At 49.2% G+C, this 20,666-nt stretch overlaps 1 protein-coding gene across 1 annotated transcript in view; it reads left to right on the top strand.

The window, feature by feature from the left end:
• The window catches only part of LOC132581717 (filamin-A-like), a 165,876-nt gene that overhangs the window by 27,087 nt on the left and 118,123 nt on the right, over positions 1-20,666 (top strand). The window contains 8 exon segments of the mRNA XM_060253110.1: positions 2,099-2,347; positions 3,282-3,379; positions 5,333-5,480; positions 6,578-6,696; positions 7,121-7,198; positions 7,295-7,457; positions 13,380-13,580; positions 15,128-15,265. Coding sequence (XP_060109093.1) covers positions 2,099-2,347; positions 3,282-3,379; positions 5,333-5,480; positions 6,578-6,696; positions 7,121-7,198; positions 7,295-7,457; positions 13,380-13,580; positions 15,128-15,265 — 1,194 coding nt within the window.

The following is a 20,666-nucleotide window of genomic DNA, read 5'->3' as shown; positions in this document are numbered from 1 at the left end:
TAAATCTGCAATTCTTCTTCGTCTTCTTCTACAACATATGATAAAACAATAAAATACAATTAAAGCATTGTATAAACAAACAAGCTCAACAGCGCTCAGAAAATTTTCCATGTCATCACATATTGCCCAGCCTGCCCGTCTCACATCATGATAAGATGTCAACCCGTAAAGATGGCAGATATTATTCCGTTTTATAGCACAGGTGACAGTGCCGGCAGGGGAGGCCAACCAGATTAAGAAATAGATGCCACAGCCTCAGCTAAAAGCCTGGCGGAACAGCTCCGTTTTACAGGCCCTACAGAAGGCTAATAAGCCAGGTAGACCCCAGATCTCTGGAGGGAGCTGATTCCCCCAGGTCGGGGCCAGGACTGAAAAAGCCCTGACCGTAGTTGGCAAGGTGGGCGTCTCTTGGGCCTATGGTGTTGCCATAAGCTAAGAGCCAGTCTGGTGTAAGGGTTGGCCTCAGATTTGGGAAATGCCCGTTTGCATCCCTACTGTGCCATGGAAGGTCACTCAGCGACCTTGGTCCGGTCACGTGTTCTCAGCCTCGCCTACCTCGCAGGGTTGTTGTGAGGATAGAATGGAGGAGAGGAAGATGTCGTAAGTAGCTTTGTGACCCCATTGAGGGAGAAAAGCACAATAGAAATAAGATAAATAAGTTGGCTGAGGCTTGATGAGCCCTGTCCACCACCAAATAAGAGGACTAGGAATGTTATCACGCGTCGTGTCTTTCCCCCTAAGTGAGAGCTGAGGAACTTGGCCTCCTGTGTCTCTGGCCTCGTTGTGTATGTGTTAAGGTCAGTTCCACCCAGGGGTCATTTTGTAGAAAAATAGGTGGTGGAGCTCATTAGTGTATACCGCCCCGCCAGCCAAAAGTAAGCTGATGCAAGAAAGGAGAGCCCCAGGCGAGTGAGGCCTGCTTGAGCTGGCTAGAGATCCAGCCAGCCCAAGCAGGCCTCGCTCACCTGGGGATCTCCTTGGCCGGCTGCCACCCCCCCCCCCCCAGTCAAAAGGCCAGCAATCCACCCTCCGCCTAAAATCACATAAGTGGAGAAAGGGTGGGGTGAGCTTCTCCGGGGGGGGGGGGGTTAATGAGGGCTGCCCGGGGCGTGGCAAAGCCCCTGGTGGCTGGCTGGCTGGCTGCCCGCTCTCCTAATCCAGGGATTGTTATGCAGCTGCATCCCCTATTCAGTGGACAAGGGAGGTGGGGAGGAGGAGGGGGAACCCTCAGAAAGGTTCAGGGGCTGCGCTCCTGTGAGCTCCTGCTGAATCTGAGGCCTGGTTCCACCTAAGGCAACCTTATGAATTAATGTCCTCCAGAAAATCCTCTTGTTGACCGCCATGGTCTGGTCTTGCAAATGGAAGGCTGTCGCTTCCTTGGTTGAGCCCCTCCAATTCTCCTCAGGCAGAGTTTAGCGTAGAGGTGTCAAATTCATTTGTTATGAGGGCTGGATATGACATAAATCAGGGGTGGCCAAGGGTAGCTCTCCAGATGGCTGGGGCTGATGGGAGTTGTAGGCAAAAAAAAATCTGGAGAGCTACCCTTGGCCAGCCCTGACATAAATGACACATTGACAGGCTGGGCCACAATTACAATTACAGATTTTTTTTAAAACTCTTAAAACATGCTTAAAATGTGAGCACTTGTTCTTAAAGGTGCTTTCTTTGCATCTCTCCCATGGGATCCAGGGAACTGGGCAAAGGAAGCTCTGGCTCTTTCCTTCCTTCCCCAGGGGGTCAGGATGGGGGGAGGAACCTCCGCCAATAGGTTTGGCTCAGTAGCTCTGCAGTTCGATTGAGAGATCCTGACAACTCAAGCTCTCCTTTCTCCCTTCCTCCCCAAGGGAGGAGCCTCAGCCAGTGGAGAAAACAGAGGCTTTGCTCTGTAGCTCCTGTGCAATTGAGCAAGCCTGGCAAAGCAAGTTGGGATGCAGAAGGAAGCAAGAGAAGGGGAGAAGGAAGCAGACGCCTGGGGGCTGGATAGGAGCCCTCCGAGGGGCGGATTCGGTCCTCGGGCCGCATGTTTTGACACCCTTGTTTTAGTGGCTGCTGCTCTCTTCCTGAAATACTGATCGGTGTTCTTTTAATTCCCTGCCAGATAGCAAAGCCATTGTGGATGGGAACCTGAAGCTGATCCTGGGCCTGATCTGGACGCTGATCCTGCACTACTCCATCTCCATGCCCATGTGGGACGAGGAGGACGACGAGGAGGCCAAGAAGCAAACCCCCAAGCAGCGGCTGCTGGGCTGGATCCAAAACAAGCTGCCTCAGCTGCCCATCACCAACTTCAGCAAAGACTGGCAGAGCGGCCGGGCACTCGGTGCTTTGGTGGACAGCTGTGCCCCAGGTACAGAAAGCCTTGGCCCCTTGGCTGGGTCTATCTGAAGGGGAAGTTGGTGTTTAGAGCAGCTCAGTGCAATATGTGGGACAGACATGAAGCTACAAAATGAGGAGGTGGGGGGGGGGGGCGGGACACAGTAAGTGTGTTGTAGTAGTTAAGAGTTTTTGGATTGGCATCTGGGAGACCCAGGTTCCATTCCTCACTTTGCTGTGGAAGCTTGCTTAGCTTAATCTACCTCACAGGGGTGTTGTGAGGTGTTTTAATCCATTTTTAAAAAACTGAACTAGCTCATGCTAACTTAGCTTAGAGGGGACACTGCACAGCACTTGTTCACTGCTGTAGGGTTCAGGAAATTTGTTTTGAAGGGTTAAGCCTCTCCCACTCCTAATGACAACACATTGCAGTTGTGTGCCTCATATGTACTAAGATTGCCACCTCTTGGCAGTTTGGTGTAATGGTGAAGTGTGCGGACTCTTATCTGGGAGAACGGGGTTTGATTCCCCACTCCTCCACTTGCACCTGCTGGAAAGGTCTTGGGTTAGCCATAGCTATCGCAGAGTTGTCCTTGAAAGGGCAGCTGCTGGGAGAGTTCTCTCAGCCCCACCCCCCTCACAGGGTGTCTGTTGTGGGGAGGGAGAAGATAAAGGAGATTGTAAGCCGCTCTGAGTCTCTGATTCAGAGAGAAGGGTGGGGTATAAGTCTGCAATTCTTCTTCTTCTTCAGTTAGATTTGAATCCAGTAGCACCTAGAGACCAACAAAAATTCCCAGGGCATGAGCTTTTGCGAGTCAAGAGTTCCCTTCATCAGATACAAGTAGAAATAGAGATCTCTTCTATCCCACCTCTAGGCAGAATCTGCTAGGAGCCACAGGTTCAGTGCTGGGCGAATTGGGAGAAGCTCATTGCATGTCACTGATGGTGGAAGCTTTCTCTCCCAACAGGGCTGTGTCCTGACTGGGATTCGTGGGATGCCAGTAAACCTGTCAACAACGCCCGGGAGGCCATGCAACAAGCCGATGACTGGCTAGGCATCCCACAGGTAAGGAGCCAGTCGCTGGGGAAATGCTTTGCTCTAAAGCAAGGGTGGCCAAACGTGCTTAATGTAAGAGCCACATGGAATAAATGTCAGATGTTTGAGAGCTGGAAGGAAAGAAGGAAAATGGATGGAATGGGTGGGAGGAGAAGTAGAAAGAAAGCAACTTTAACTTTAAATGTGTTCTCCAAACTGCCAGCTGGCTTGGCTTGGGGAAGTGATTTAAAGAGAGAAATGCCTTCTCCAAGCCAGTTGACAGGGCAGTGGGGGCTTCAAGAGCCACACAATTTGTGTGAAAGAGCCACATGTGGCTCCTGAGCCGCAGTTTGGCCAAAACTGCTCTAAAGCCATGCAAAATGGTGTCCTGAGAATCTGAAATCATAAACATATCCAAATGTTGCAAATGGAGAAGGCTGAGATGGGTTTGACAGAAACGTTAACTTCTTCCAATCATGAAATATGGCGCAGGGTGCTGAAATTTTGTTCCTTGGCTTCTAATAATCGGGCGGGGTTTCTTTGCCATTCAGATAGGCACAGATTGCTTGGCCCAGACACATTTATATTTTTGTTTCTTGGCTTCTAATAATCCTGTGGTGTTTCTTTGCCATTCAGATAGGCACAGATTACTTGGCCCAGACATATTTATAATTTTGTTTCTTGGCTTCTAATAATCCTGTGGTGTTTCTTTGCCATTCAGATAGGCACAGATTACTTGGCCCAGACATATTTATAATTTTGTTTCTTGGCTTCTAATAATCCTGTGGTGTTTCTTTGCCATTCAGATAGGCACAGATTGCTTGGCCCAGACATATTTATAATTTTGTTTCTTGGCTTCTAATAATCCTTCAGGGTTTCTTTGCCATTCAGATAGGCAAAGAATGCCTGGCCCAGACATATTTATAGTTTCGTTCTTTGGTTTCTAATAATCCTGAGGGGTTTCTTTGCCATTCAGATAGGCACAGATTGCTTGGCCCAGACATATAATTTTGTTCCTTGGCTTTTAATAATCTTGTGATGCTTCTTTGCCATTCAGATAGGCACAGAATGCTTGGCTCAGAGACATATTTATAATTTTTTTCTTTGGCTTTTAATAATCCTGCGGGTTTTTCTTTGCCATTGAGATAGCCACAGGATATTTAGTCCAGACAGACATATTTATATTTGAACCTATCAGTCTAGTTTTGGAGAGCAGAATTCTTCTTTAAAAAAAAATAGACTGAGAGAAATTACCCTGCCTTTTCTCCATATTTAGACTCAAATCCAGTCACACCTTTGAGAACAACAAGATTTTGGGGGTATCCGATAAAGGGAACTTTGATTCTTGAAAACTTATACCCCCCCCCAAATCGTGTTGATCTCTGAGGGTGCTTCTGGATTTGAATCTAGCTGGATCCAAAGAATTTAAAGTGGGTAGTCCCGTTGATCTGTAGTAGAACCAGATCCGAGTCCTGCAGCACTTTAGAGACCAACAATATCTTGGGGGTATGCGCTTTCAAGAGTCAAAAGTTCCTTTTGTCAGATACAAGTGAGAACAAAGACCCATCAGCTCTTATTTCGGGTCAGAGGAATTCATAAGGATGCTAGGTCTGATAGATCTTCATTATCATGTGTATCTGGTAAAAGGAGCCTTGACTCTTGAAAAAAACCCTGAAAAATCTTGTCGGTCTCTGTCCAAACAATTTGACAGGGGATTAGAGCCATAGAAGAGCCTGATTAGAATCCAGAAGCTCCCAAGAAACCAACAAGATTTTGAGGGTATGAGCTTTTGAGAGTCAAATGTCTGACAAAGAGTACTTTGACTCTCAAAAGCTCACTTCCCCAAAACCATGTTGGCCTCAAATCTAGCTCTTCAGGCACGAACAAACATGGCTGCCCTCTGAAACTATTCCATATTTGGGGCAATACATTACTGTGTTAACATATTTGTCTTTCTTCTGCTGGGATCTGTGTGGATCTTAGGTGATCACTCCGGAAGAGATAGTGGACCCCAACGTGGATGAGCACTCTGTCATGACGTACCTCTCCCAGTTCCCCAAAGCCAAGCTAAAGCCTGGAGCCCCACTCCGGCCCAAGTTGAACCCCAAGAAAGCCAGAGCTTATGGACCAGGTGAGTCTAGGACTGGAAGCAGAGAACTTGATACTCCTGATGTGTTTGGGGGAATTGGGAGGCCCACTGCAAAGGGAAGCAGGTAATGTCTGCTCCAGAAGGGAGGGCATTGGGGCCCAGGGGCATGAATGAAAGGTTTTCAGGAAAGCGTTTTGAAGCATTGCTTGACCTGGAAACTCCTCTTAGTTACTCTGTGATTGACTTTTGTGTGCCTCCTTGTGTGCTAATATTACGTATTATTTACAAAATTTGTAGCCTGCCTTTCAGCCCTTCCAAGGGCCAATGAGGCTTAACAATTTAAAACATATGTGATAGAATTGCATGTTGAAATCAAATGCACATCACTGAAACAGTTTTTTAAAAAGAGTTAAAAGACAAACCAAAACATAAAAACAGCCAAAGGAGGGAATGCTGAGGGAAACAATTGCTGAGGGAATGTCGAGGGAAACAGGAGGAATCACTGAGGAAATGCTGAGGGAAGCAATTACTGAGGGAATGCCGAGGGAAACAAAATCAGTGAGGAAAGGGAGGGATTACTGAGGGAGTTCTGAGGGAAACAAAATCACCGAGGGAAGCGAAGTCTTTGACCACTGGTGGAAGATAGCAACAGAAGGACATGGACAGGGCCTCCTTGGGGAGAAAGTTCCAGAACTTCAATGCCATGACTGAGAAGACCCTCTCCCGGGTTGCCAACTGGTTAATCTCAGGAGACGGGCACCCAAAGGACATCCATGTTGGTTGGACATGTTCATAAGGGAATAGGCGGTCCTTCAGGTATGCTGGTCTCATATAGGCTTTAGCATGTCACACAGATTTGGACTTGGTCTTGATCCTTGACAAAATGGATCTTTTGACACTGCTGGACTTGGCTTTAGCTCTCATTCTTACATTTTGCCTCAATCATTAACAGATCAGCCAAGCAGACTTAGTGTAACTCCCACACTGCAAATGTGAGATTGAATGTGTTTTGCCTAAAGCAACCTCTCCAGTTGTGGGTATGGGTTGACTTCTGGCTGCTATGCTATAGGCAGCTTTTGGGTGTTGCTGGCCCAGAGAATAGCATGGTCACTCTCTGCTGTCTCCATTGTGTCCCTCAGGGATTGAGCCCACTGGAAACATGGTGAAGAAGAAGGCAGAGTTCACAGTGGAAACCATCAGCGCCGGCCAGGGAGAGGTGCTGGTCTATGTGGAGGATCCTGCTGGACACCGGGAAGAGGTATTCAGCCGTGGAAAGCATAGCATAGGAGAGAAGGGTAGCTGGCAGGAGCAGGGGTCTGCAATCTTTTTGAGCTGTTGCCATTCTAAGTAGGCAGTACTGACCTCGATGGACCAAAGGTCTGATTTCATGGTGGTTGCAACTTCAAAATGGCTGCCACAGGAGTCTGGGACCGCCCCAAAATGGCTGCCAAAGCAACATATTTAAAAATCTGCACAGCCAGTCAGATCACCAATGTTCAGCCAGAAGTGTTTGCTGGGCAGAAGTCCCACCTGGCCCTGCCCGGTTTCTAAAAACCGGGCAGGTATCAGAAAAGGCATCGGCAGGCAGTGGTGCCCACGGATACCATCTTGGAGACCCCTGGGCTAGAAATTGTGTGTGAGAATGGAAGGGCCTACACCTTAGCTTTCTCTCTCTTCTAAAGGCCAAGGTCATTGCCAACAACGACAAGAATCGGACGTTCTCAGTGTGGTACGTGCCAAAGGTGACGGGTGTTCACAAGGTAAGTGCCTGGCAGATGGGTGGAAGAAGGTTCTGGAGCTGGGCCTTGTTTTGGCACTAACCACCGTCCTGTCTCTCCTTTTATCCCCCGTTTCAGGTGACTGTCCTATTTGCTGGGCAGCACATTGCCAAGAGCCCCTTTGAGGTGAATGTGGACAAGTCTCATGGGGATGCCAGCAAGGTCACCGCCCAAGGCCCTGGCCTGGAACCCACAGGGAATATAGCGAACAAAACCACCTATTTCGAGATCTTCACTGCTGGTCAGTGCAGGGAGGAGGGGTATTCTGGGGGAGATAATAGGCCCATGCTAGGGTTGTTGGGAGAATGTCTATTAGCAACCCCCTGTTCCCTTCTGGCACCCGATAGGCCGATGGGGAGTGCAATAACGCTAAAATAGCCATCACTTAATTTATTTGCGGGGTGGGAGGAGACCAAGAAAGTAAAAAACCCACAAAATGTAATTACTAATTTTTAGAAATATATAGAGAGTAGCAACACAATTATAGCAACAGTGGTGGCAGAGCTGCATGTAAACTTCTGTAAAGTTTCTAAATATCTAAAGTCCACGCACATCTCTCGTCTATATACTATACAGTCAAATATTAATAAAGCAGTAAGTTCCTCAGTCCATATTCAAAAATAGCTGTTGTGTCTGAGATAAATGTGGAAGTGATGTCTTTCACCTCTTGGATGGTAAAATCAGAGCTTGTGCTGAATCCTATAGTTGACATGATGTCACTTCCTGTTTTCCCCGGAAATGACATCATACTGTCCGTGTTTTCTTTTCTCCTCACCACCAGAGTTCCAACCACTGATAGTAGTTTGAAAAAGCTAAGTTAATCTCTAGAATAGTTAGGAATTTGGGGGGGGGGGGGGTGTTTGGTGTGTGTGTGTGTGTGTGTGTGCACTTGGAAGTCATGGTGACCTCTGGTGACTGACCCCTAGTAGAGGCCTTTATTTAGCCATTCAGGGTGGTTGGTCAATAAAGCTTGCCTCTTCCTCCTGACTTCTGGTGTTCCAAGGGGGTCTCCCATCCAAGTGCTTGTCAGAGTCTACCCTGCTTAGCATCTGAGATCTGATAAGATCGGGCTTGCCTGGACTATCCAGGTCAGGGCAGAATAGTTCAACATTTGAAGCAGTGATATTTTTTTTTCTTTTGAAGGACTGTTCTCAATGCTCAGAATAGGGGAAACCGTTAACAGATGGTAGCTATCGAGCAGAGATCTGATATCCTTGATGCTACGTGATTCTAGTGTCTGGATTTTAGACACTAGGTTGAAACCGTGTCTAGGACTCAGAGCTTGGGCTGGAACACTAATGGAAACCACTTATACAAAGAATTGCACATTGTTCAGAGCCCTTTCTCAGATGGCCCAGGCTAGCTCGTTCTTGTCAGTTCTCAGAAGCTAAGCGGTGTCAGCCCTGGTTAATATTTGAATGGTAGACCACCAAAGAGGGGCCTTTGCTATGCAAAGGAAGGCAATGACAACCTTCCTGCCTTTCTCCCTCTCTTTCTTTCTTTCTTTCTTTCTTTCTTTCTTTCTTTCTTTCTTTCTTTCTTTCTTTCTTTCTTTCTTTCTTTCTTTCTTTCTTTCTTTCTTTCTTTCTGTCTTTGTCTTTCTTTCTGTCTTTGTCTTTCTTTCTGTCTTTCTTTCTTTCTGTCTCTCTCTTTCTCTCTTTCTGTCTCTCTCTCTCTTTCTGTCTCTCTCTCTTTCTTTCTCTCTTTCTTTCTCTCTCTTTCTCTCTCTTTCTTTTTTTCTTTCTTTCTTTCTTTCTTTCTTTCTGTCTTTGTCTTTCTTTCTGTCTTTGTCTTTCTTTCTGTCTTTCTTTCTTTCTGTCTCTCTCTTTCTCTCTTTCTGTCTCTCTCTCTCTTTCTCTCTCTCTCTCTTTCTTTCTCTCTCTCTCTCTTTCTCTCTCTTTCTCTCTCTCTTTCTTTTTTTCTCCCTTCCCTTTCCACCATTTATTGTATTTTCTATCAAAGTATATACAGGGGTGAAATTCTAGCAGGAGCTCCTTTGCCTATTAGGCCACACACCCCTGATGTCGCCAATTCTCTAAGAGCTTGCAAAAAAGAGACTTGTAAGCTCTTGGCGGATTGGCTGCATCAGGGGTGTGTGGCCTAACAGGCAAAGGAGCTCCTGCTAGAATTCCACCCCATGCATATCACAATCATAGTGCTTGCATAGAGCAAATAATATAACCAAAAGTACAAGACAAAGAGTCTAATAAGTCATATAACAACTAATGAAATATACCTGTAACTAATATTAAAACTGAATAAAAAGCTTAGTGCAACTCCATTTGACCTCATCAGAAGACATTACCACAAAGACAAGTCATTGATTGCATTAGGAATTGCTTCTTGTGAGGTTTGATATGCTAGAAGACCAGATGGCATAGAAATTAGGAGAGGGAGGATGTTGAAGATGAGCAATATTGTCTGTTATCTTGGCCACTGACATAGGTAGACCAGTTTTTTATGCCAGCGGTTAATATCTGGATGTTTTATCAGATTTCTCTACCTCATAACCGCAGCTGTCCTAGCAGCTGACAGAAGAAAGGAGATAGTTCCCTTTTCGTGTGGTAAAACATTAAGAAGAAATCCCTCCAGTTAACAAGTGTTTAGGGGGTGTATTCTATAGTTATGTTTGGTAATGTTGTGGATTCTTGTTAATATTTCTCCCCAAAAATCTTGTAAATTGGGGCAGAAAGCCCAGCAAAGTAGATAGACCCCTTGCAAGTGGCATTTTTTCCAGCATTTAGGTGTCACTTAAGGGATCGTATGAGCCAGTTTTTGTCTCTTGCCTTGATGGTACTTTACACATTTGCTGTTCTGGTGTATTACACTCATTCTCTTTTGGAGGACAGTGTCTTCCCTTCAGGACAAAGTTGAAATTCAAACCTGGGGCGCCCTGATTCCTAGCAGTAGCTTCAACAGTTTTGTTCCCCAGGCCTCTCTCTAATCAGGGTGTGGCGGTTTGAAGAATACCTCAATTCTTGTCTTCAAATCCCTCACGGTTTATCTGCGGCTAATCTTTGTCCTTTGTTTTTTTTACGGCCTATTGTTGCCTTGTGTGGGAAGGGAAAGGATCAGATCTAAAGGCCTTCAGCAGAAATAAGCGTTTGTGTGTTTGTTTCTGAGCCGCGTGGGTGGAACTTTTTTTGAGTGCCATAAACTCGTCGGGGGTTCTCGGCTGCGCCAAGCTTATTGAGTTTGGCAGGCTGTGAAAGTTTAAACAATGAAGCAATGTACACAACGGTGCGCAGATCGGAATCCGCCGTCCCTGATAACTTCCAGTTTGTCCAGGAATGCCAGTTTCCATAGGAACTGGTTTTTCTTACCTGGCTTTCAAATGCTCTTCTTCCTTCAGGCTATGGAGGCTGTTTCCTCAGTGACACTTAGCAAGACAATTGCTTTCTTGTCTTGCTGTTTTCGGTTCTTAAACCTTCTTTGTGAGGGTGACCGGCTGAAAGCGGGCTGTCTGAATACTTTCTCTTGTCTTAATCCCATCCAAAACCTGCCCCTTCTGCTAAATAGAGCATAACTTCCATCCTAAAGGATTCTTCCAATTAAAAAATTGTGACTTTGACTGTGAACCAGAAAACAGCTGGAAAGCCAGTTTTCAGAGCTTAACAATATTCTGGGCTGGCTTAAAAGAACGGAAAGTTGAAACTTCTAAGGCCGTTCTTGAATGTCTCTTAGATTACTAGGTGTTCAACGGACAAGCTTGGTAGATTATTTGGAATAGCCTATTTATGTAACTGAAGGGATCCTGTAAGCGTGGAGTATAGCAATGCAGCACAAGCATCATTGGGTGTTGGGTTGCCAACTTCAGGGTGGCGTCTGGAGGTCTCTTAGAATTACTTATCCCCAGACTGTGGAGGGTCAGTTCTCTTGGAGGAAATGGTTACTTTGGAGCCAGGGAGAGACTCTGTGACTTCACGTCCCTGCAAAATGTGCTCCGCATCTCCAGGACTGTTACATAGCTGGGCCTTCTGCTGGCTGCCACCACTCTGATAAGGGTCTGTATGGAGGGCCCAGAGCGCCTGACCACCCTTGTCTTCCTTTAATAACTCCTAATTGTGACCAAGGAGACATGAGGACCCAAGGAGTACAACAATAAGTTTATTTACAGTGGTCAAATAATAAGTGGGTAAAACAGTGAAATATATATACAGTAAGGAAAGGACAGCACCAAGGCAAGTACCAGTCGTATCCGACTCTGGGGTGACGTTGCTTTCACAACGTTTTCACGGCAGACTTTTTACGGGGTGGTTTGCCATTGCCTTCCCCAGTCGTCTACACTTTCCCCGCAGCAAGCTGGGGACTCATTTGACTGACCTCAGAAGGATGGAAGGCTGAGTCAACCTGGAGCCGGCTACCTGAATCCAGCTTCCGCCAGAATCGAACTCAGGTCGTGAGCAGAGAGTTCAGACCACAGCACTGCAGTACTGCTGCTTTACCACTCTGCGCCACAGGGCCGCTGTATATACAGTAAAGGGTGGTGCAAATAAACAAAAAGCCCTGACATGTTTATCTGTGCAGTCCCTACTCTATTAACCAACTCTCACCCCTTGCCTTGGATGAAGGAACTTTCCCCCACTGCAAGCTCTCCAGGCTACAGCCTGCCCCCAGCTCAGCCTTCCAGGCAAAGAACACCCCCTGCCTGGGCTTGGCCCTTTTATGTTCTCTTCCCAAGCCCCACCCCTCTCTGGACCAGTTTCCCTCCAAAAACCTTGCTACCCAATCAGAGAGACAGAAGGGAACCTGGGAAATGTAGGCTCTTTTGTAACTCCTAGGCAGGCTTCTCTAGGCCTGTAGGCCTCACTAGGCCCAGGATCGTGACAGGGAGCTAGCGGCAATAGGGTTGCCAAGTCCAACCCCAGAAATATCTGGGGACTTTGGGGGTGGAGCCAGGAGACACTGGGGTGAAGCTAGGGGGGAGGGGGGAAACGGCGCCGGGGAGCGTGGCGAGCCGCCCCGCCGCTGCCGCCTCTTCTCTGCTCGCCGTGGCTGCTCCTCCGAGATGGGCTCAGCCTGAGCCCATCTCGGAGGCGCAGCCATGGCGAGCAGAGAAGAGGCGGCAGCGGCGCAGCGGCCTCGCCCGCTCCGCCTCTGGGGTGGAAGCGGAGGGGGGGGTGGAGGCGGGCCAGGGGCGTGGCGAGCCGCAAGTCTGGGTCCTAGAAGGGCCCGGATTCACAGCTTGCCATGCTCCTGGCCTGCCTCGCCCTCCCCTGCGCTGCCGCCGCCTCTTGGCTGCTCCTCCGAGATGGGCTCAGCCTGGGCCCATCTCGGAGGAGCAGCTGCGGTGGGCGGGGAGGGGGCGGCAGTGGCGCGGCGGCCTCGCCCGCTCCAGTATCGGGCGGCTCGCCATGCTCCCCGGCACCGTTTCCCTCCCTCCCCCCACTTCCGTTTTTTTGGGGAGCGGGGGAAGAGGGTGGAAATCCTGGGGTCCCCCGCCAGGGCGGGAGGGTTGGGAAGCCTAAGCGGCAACCCTAGCTGTGAAGTGAGCTTTCTAAAAGTGAGCAAACTCAGTTCTGCCTCTGTGCCAAGTTCAAGCAAAATGGACCTCATGGCTTGTTCAGGAGGACAGCTTGACGCATGTTGTCCAGCGTCCCAAAAAATATTGTGCCGTATGTTTTCGTGCAATTGGGCATGTGGGATTTCTTGCAAATTGATGGGAGAAATATAAGAAGCAATATGCTAAATGATGAATTCGGTTTTCTTTGCCCTCTCCATAACTTATGATTTTTCTCCATAACTTATGTGTTGGTCTAAATTCGAACAGGCAGGCGAATTCCGCACTAGACCTTTAATCCTGGTTCAACCCTGTTCCCAGACTGATTTTCTGCACTAGAATCATAAACTCGTAGAGTTGGTTTCTATGATTCGAGTGTGAGCCGGAGGCTAAAAAACTGTGAGCTCTAGCTCACATAAGCTCAGAGTGGGATCACACACACTAATGCACTTTCAATCCGCTTTTAATGCGCTTTCCAACCGGAGTTTGCCTGGTCACACAGTAAAATCCGGATTGAAAGTGCATTGTTTAGTGAGTGCGATCACTAAATTTCTGATTTGAAGCTTGCTGTGCAGATGAATTCTGAAAGATGCACAAGAGCCTAACTTGCGATTCTAGCGCTTTGAGTTCTTTTTTAAAAAAAACCTGTTTTCCCTGCATCAGGTGCTGGAGTAGGGGAAATCGAAGTCATCATCCAAGATCCCAGCGGCCGGAAAGGGACGGTGGAGCAGCAGCTGGAAGACAAGGGCAACAGCACTTACCGCTGCACTTACAAGCCCACCCTGGAAGGGACGTACACCATCTACATCACCTTTGGGGGCATCCCCATCCCCCGCAGCCCGTACACGGTCACGGTGGGCCAGGGTAAGCGGTCCATCCCGCATCGGGCTTGTTCCGGGGTCTCTTTGTCCTTGGTGTCTTCGCTTGGGTTTCCTCTTCGTGGCCTGAAGTGGGGTGGATGCTCTGTCCTGCGCTAACCTCTGTCCTCTCCTCTCCGCTTGCCGACCTCTTTCCCTGGCCAGCTCTCCTCTGCTCTATTCCTCTCCTCTCTGAAGAGCCGTCTTCCTGGATCTCTGCTGCCGTCTCAGCTGCCGCGCGCCTGGAATCGGGGCCAATGGTACTTCTCTCTGTAGGCATGGGTGGGACGGGAGGAAGGTGGTCGGGTATCTGGCAACCATGGCGGGTGGGGAGGAATCTACCAGGAGTGGGAGGGAGGCCCAGGAGACGTCGCTAGGGATGTGGTGATATCACTTCCGGCATGTGCTGGAAGTGACATCATAACATTGTGATGTTTTGAAGGGGAGGGGCAACTCTCTGGTATTTGGGCAAAACCTCTGTGGTAAAAATGGCTTCTACTGTAGAGGTTTTGCCCAAAATACCGGGGCTTTTTTTTTGTAGCAGAAACTCCTTTGCATATTAGGCCACACCCCTGAGATAGCCAGTCCTCCCAAGAGCTTACGGTAGGCCCTGTAAGAAGAGCTCTTTGAGGATTGACTGCATCAGAGGGGTGTGGCCTAATATGCAAAGGAGTTCCTGCTATATAAAAGAAGCCCTGCCAAATACCAAAGCATTCACCTGGACCATCACCTACGTGGTGATCAATGTTCCCTTTAAGCTGCAGTCTCGTGAGCAAAAATTTTACCTTGTGAGCTGCTGGCATTAAAACTGTGAGCTACTGCATAAATTATTGTGCTCTGGGGACGTTTTTCGTGCGCCAAGACAAAAATGTGTGAAGTGGAGGCTAAAAATCTGTGAGCCAGCTCATGCTAACTCAGCCTAGAGGGAACGCTGACGGTGATTCTAGGGTTGCCAGGTCCCCTGCCAGCGATGCAGTGGTGCCTATTGTACCATAGAGTTTTCCCTCCCAAATGGCTAGAGCGTCCAGGAAAACCATAGAGTTTTCCAGAAACGCCTAGAGTGGCTGCCATGTGACGGCACAATGACGTCACTTCTGAGTGACGTCATCACGCCAGCAACATCGGGCGAGGTTTCCCCCACCGGCCCAGTGTGGGCTGGTGGGTTGAGAACCTCCTAGGCAGGGAAATCCCTACCCGGACCGGGGACTTGGCAGCCCTAGTGATGTCACTTCCTGTGTATGCCAGAAGTGACGAAGCCTGGGCCTTTCTCTTTTAGCTGATGTCCAGCCGCTCCAGAAAGCTGATGGGCAGTGGGGGTGGGTGAGGCCTGGCGGGGGGGGGGCAGGAGTCTGGTAACCCTAAGCAGGAGTTCTCTGGCAAGGGGCGGGGCTGTCCATTCCACCCCACCCCGTGGAGGGGGAAGCTTATGGGTTTCCAATCTCACCTTACCTTTCAACACCCAAGGGTGGTCGTTGCCTGTTCGCAAGCATTGCAGTCGAGTGATACAGGTTTGTTTTCGATTCTGTTCCGTCTCCTTTCTCTCTGCCCTTGCAGCGTGTAACCCCAACGCATGTCGGGCGGTTGGCCGGGGCCTGCAACCTAAGGGGGTCCGGGTGAAGGAGACGGCGGATTTCAAGGTCTACACGAAAGGAGCCGGCAGCGGTGAACTCAAAGTCACAGTCAAAGGCCCGAGTAAGTCTCAGTTTTACCTCACTGACTTTCAAAAGAGGAATGGTGGTGAGGGATTGTCGCTACGTGAAAGAGCCTCTGCTTGGCATGCAGAGGATCCCAGGTTCAATCCCCAGCATCTCCAGTTAAAAGGACCAGGCAGGAGGGGATGGGAAAGACCTTGACCTGAGCCCCTGGCTCAATGGCAGAGCCTCTGCTTGGCATGCAGAAGATCCCAGGTTCAATCCCCAGCATCTCCAGTTAAAAGGACCAGGCAGGAGGGGATGGGAAAGACCTTGACCTGAAACACTGGCTCAGTGGCAGAGCCTCTGCTTGGGATGCAGAAGGTCCCAGGTTCAATCCCTGGCATCTCCAGTTAAAAGGACCAGGCAGGAGGGGATGGGAAAGACCCTGACCTGAGACCCTGGCTCAGCGGCAGAGCCTCTGCTTGGGATGCAGAAGGTCCCAGGTTCAATCCCCCAGCATCTCCAGTTAAAAGGACCAGGCAGGAGGGGATGGGAAAGACCCTGACCTGAGACCCTGGCTCAGTGGCAGAGCCTCTGCTTGGGATGCAGAAGGCCCCAGGTTCAATCCCCGCCATCTCCAGTTAAAAGGACCAGGCAGGAGGGGATGGGAAAGACCTTGACCATAGACCCTGGCTCAGTGGCAGAGCCTCTGCTTGGGATGCAGAAGGTCCCAGCTTCAATCCCCGGCATCTCCAGTTAAAAGGACCAGGCAGGAGGGGATGGGAAAGACCCTGACCTGAGACCCTGGCTCAGTGGCAGAGCCTCTGCTTGGGATGCAGAAGGTCCCAGCTTCAATCCCCGGCATCTCCAGTTAAAAGGACCAGGCAGGAGGGGATGGGAAAGACCCTGACCTGAGACCCTGGCTCAGTGGCAGAGCCTCTGCTTGGGATGCAGAAGGTCCCAGCTTCAATCCCCGCCATCTCCAGTTAAAAGGACCAGGCAGGAGGGGATGGGAAAGACCCTGACCTGAGACCCTGGCTCAGTGGCAGAGCCTCTGCTTGGGATGCAGAAGGCCCCAGGTTCAATCCCCGCCATCTCCAGTTAAAAGGACCAGGCAGGAGGGGATGGGAAAGACCCTGACCTGAGACCCTGGCTCAGTGGCAGAGCCTCTGCTTGGGATGCGAAGGTCCCAGCTTCAATCCCCGGCATCTCCAGTTAAAAGGACCAGGCAGGAGGGGATGGGAAAGACCCTGACCTGAGACCCTGGCTCAGTGGCAGAGCCTCTGCTTGGGATGCAGAAGGTCCCAGCTTCAATCCCCGGCATCTCCAGTTAAAAGGACCAGGCAGGAGGGGATGGGAAAGACCCTGACCTGAGACCCTGGCTCAGCGGCAGAGCCTCTGCTTGGGATGCAGAAGGTCCCAGGTTCAATCCCCCAGCATCTCCAGTTAAAAGGACCAGGCAGGAGGGGATGGGAAAGACCCTGACCTGAGACCCTGGCTCAGTGGCAGAGCCTCTGCTTGGGATGCAGAAGGTCCCAGCTTCAATCCCCGCCATCTCCAGTTAAAAGGACCAGGCAGGAGGGGATGGGAAAGACCCTGACCTGAGACCCTGGCTCAGTGACAGAGCCTCTGCTTGGGATGCAGAAGGCCCCAGGTTCAATCCCCGCCATCTCCAGTTAAAAGGACCAGGCAGGAGGGATGGGAAAGACCTTGACTTTAGACCCTGGCTCAGTGACAGAGCCTCTGCTTGGGATGCAGAAGGTCCCAGGTTCAATCCCCGCCATCTCCAGTTAAAAGGACCAGGCAGGAGGGGATGGGAAAGACCCTGACCTGAGACCCTGGCTCAGTGACAGAGCCTCTGCTTGGGATGCAGAAGGTCCCAGCTTCAATCCCCAACATCTCCAGTTAGAAAGGGCCAGGCAGGAGGGGATGGGAAAGACCTGGACCTGAGACCCTGGCTCAGTGGCAGAGCCTCTGCTTGGGATGCAGAAGGTCCCAGCTTCAATCCCTGGCATCTCCAGTTAGAAGGACCAAGCAGAGGGTGAATAGAAGGATCTCTTTCTGGGACCCTGGAGAGCTTCTGCCAGTTTGGGTAAACTGAGCCCTCAACCTTTTTGACCCTGTAATTATGACACAGGGTAGTGGGCACAGCCATAAACTGGCTGCCGCAGGGCCACAAAATGGCTTCCACAGCTCACCTTCAGTCACCCAATGAAGATTCTGGTGCTGTGGTGGCAGCTGCTCCCAATGTGACATTTTTTAAAAATCACAGCCAATCAGAAGTTCCACTAGGCAACACTGTGGAGTCTTTGTGAGCAAAAATTCTGCTTTGTGAGCTAATGGCATTAAAGTTGTGAGCTCCTGCATCAATTAGTGTGCTCTGGAGGCCATTCTTTCCTGAGCGAAGACAAAAACGTGTGAGCTGGAGGCTAAAAAAGCCCAAACTGAGCTGGCTCACACTACATCAGCTTAGAGCAGGGGTGTCAAACTCATTTGTTATGAGGGCTGGAACTGGGCAAAGGAAGCTCTGGCTCTTTCCATCCTTCTCCAGGGGCCTCAGCCAACAGAAGGAAGAGAGGCTTGGCTCAGTAGCTCTGCTGTGCAATTGAGAGAGCCTGGCAAAGCAAACTATTCCCCCCCTTCCTCCCCAAGGGAAGAGCCTCAGCCAATGGAGAAAATAGAGATTCTGCTCTGTAGCTCCTGTGCAGTTGAGGAAGCCTTGCAAAGCAAGCTGTGATGCAGAAGGAATTAAGAGAGAGGGAGAAGGAAGCAGATGTCAGCCAGTTGCTCAGGGGCCTGATAGGAGCCTCTGGGGGCCTAATCTGGCCCCTGAACTGCATGTTTGACACCCCTGACTTAGAGGAAACCCTGCCGCTAGGTGAAAACTGGACCTGTCGCCCTCCTTAAAACTTTCCGGGTGCTAAGAAAAGCATTTGAAATAGGGAAGCCACATGCCGCCATGTTGGGAACCCCTGGAGTAGACAACCCACCATATTTCAACTACAGCAAAGGTTCAAAATCCTTATCACACTCCATCTCCAGCTTCTGGCTTGCTAAATCCCTGAGTCGGGGCAAGGGGGTAGGCTTCCTGCCATAAAAGAAACCGCCCCCCCCCTTGGAATTTGGTGCATGGAAAGGTCAAGCAAAGAAGCAAGGCAGGAAATAGCAAGAGACCATTGGCCGGCAGGGAGAGCTGGTCGCAGAGAACGTGGCGTCTTGTCCAGGCTAGAAGGAGAGGAATGCGTAACGAGAGACGGCTGGGTTTTGACATCTGCCGCTTCAGGATCAAACCACAAGTATTCGAAGTAGGGTTGGGCAACCAGGCCCTAGGCAAAAACCAGAGCTTCCGTGGGGGACCTGGAAAGTCTCCCAGCTGAGAGATAAGATCTCAAGAACGTCTGTCTTCAGTCGCTTCCCTCGAAGGCTGCAGTTTAGCAGAGGACCTGAAGACACAGACTCTCAGGGAGGGCTGTTACGACAGCCTGCATTCTTGGGGATTGCTAGATGGTGAGGTCAACCCTCAGCTAGTTCAAGCTTGGGGTGTGTTGTCTAGTGCCTGCTGCGATCTGCAGGGCTTCTTGAAGGCTGTTCAGGATTCAGTGATTCCCTGAAAGGGTCTGTTCTCATGTTTTCCAGTGGTTTGCAGCGTTCCCTCTAAGCTGAGTTAGCGTGAGCCAGCTCACGGATTTTTAGCCTCCAGCTCGCGTGTTTTTGTCTTAGGAAGGATGACCCCGGAGCACACTCATTTATGCAGTAGCTCCCAAATTTAATGCCAGGAGCTCACAAAGTAGAATTTTTGCTCACAAGACTCTGAAGCTTAGACGGGAACATTGGACTGGTTTGACTAAGGTTGCTAAGCCCCAGGTGGGCAAACCGGAAACTGCAGTGTACTGATTAGCAAGCGCTAGACATAAACCACTGCAAGCTGCAAAGTGACATTGTATTGTAATGTGTGAGCAGTTGCCTTTAGCACGGCTTCCAAAGCTAAAAGAAAAGCGGCCAGTGGCAGGTGAATGAAACACAGAATTGAACCTAGGACCTGTGTAGCCGCCGCACCTGTCAGACTTCGGTCTGCTACCCACAGGAGGAATCATATACAAGCGCGGTGCTGTCTGCGTCTTTCAAGCAAAGGAGAACTGAGACAGTGGACTGTAAAGTAGTACCTCACAAGAGTGATGTGAAATAACATTTTGATTTTGAACGTACTACCTCACAAGAGTGGTGTGAAATAACATTCTGATTTTGAACGTACTACCTCACAAGAGTGGTGTGAAATAACATTCTGATTTTGAAAGTACTACCTCACAAGAGTGGTGTGAAATAACATTCTGATTTTGAAAGTACAACCTCACAAGAGTGGTGTGAAATAACATTTTGATTTTGAAAGTACTGCCTCACAAGAATGGTGTGAAATAACATTCTGATTTTGAAAGTACAACCTCACAAGAGTGATGTGAAATAACATTCTGATTTTGAAAGCACTACCTCACAAGAGTGGTGTGAAATAACATTCTGATTTTGAAAGTACAACCTCACAAGAGTGGTGTGAAATAACATTTTGATTTTGAAAGTACTACCTCACAAGAATGGTGTGAAATAACATTCTGATTTTGAACGTACTACCTCACAAGAGTGGTGTGAAATAACATTCTGATTTTGAACGTACTACCTCACAAGAGTGGTGTGAAATAACATTCTGATTTTGAAAGTACTACCTCACAAGAGTGGTGTGAAATAACATTTTTATTTTGAAAGTACTACCTCACAAGAGTGGTGTGAAATAACATTCTGATTTTGAAAGTACAACCTCACAAGAGTGGTGGGAAAGAACTTTTTGATATTTTTCTATGGACATTTAATGAATTTTGGTTTGTGATGATGATAATAGAATTGAATCGTTATGAAAGAAATTGCTTAAGCATTTATTTGCAACCTAAAAAAGCAGTGGTTTATTTCTAGTGTTTGCTAATCCCCAGGTGGGGGCAGGAGATCCACTGGTTTGGAGGCCCTCCCCCCTCTTCAGGGTCATCAGAAAGCCGGGAGAGGGGGAGGGAAATGTCTGCTGGACACTCCGTTATTCCCTATGGAGACTGATTCCCATAGGATATAATGGAGAATTGATCTGCAGGTATCTGAAGCTCTGCGGGGGTGGGGGGGCTGTGAGTGTCAGTAGTGCCCACAAACACCATTCCTGGTACCCACCAAGAGTTTTTAGGAAGTGGGTCCAGCAGATTTTCTGACTGGCCACTGGAGATCTGATAGGAGGAGGAGGAAGAATTTTATATCCCGCCCTTCACTCTATCTCGGAGCAGCTCACAATCTCCTTTCCCTTCCTCCCCCACAACAGACACCTTGTGAGGTGGGTGGGGCTGAGAGAGCTCTCCCAGAAGCTGCCCCATTTCAAGGACAGAGTCTCAGAGGGGCCTACAATCTCCTTTCCCTTCCTGCCCCACAACAGA

Source organism: Heteronotia binoei, chromosome 13 (genome assembly GCF_032191835.1).
Source record: "Heteronotia binoei isolate CCM8104 ecotype False Entrance Well chromosome 13, APGP_CSIRO_Hbin_v1, whole genome shotgun sequence".
In the NCBI taxonomy this organism is placed as follows: Eukaryota; Metazoa; Chordata; class Lepidosauria; order Squamata; family Gekkonidae; genus Heteronotia; species Heteronotia binoei.
The sequence above is the reverse complement of the archived record's forward strand: the minus strand, read 5'-3'. Positions and strand labels throughout refer to the sequence as shown.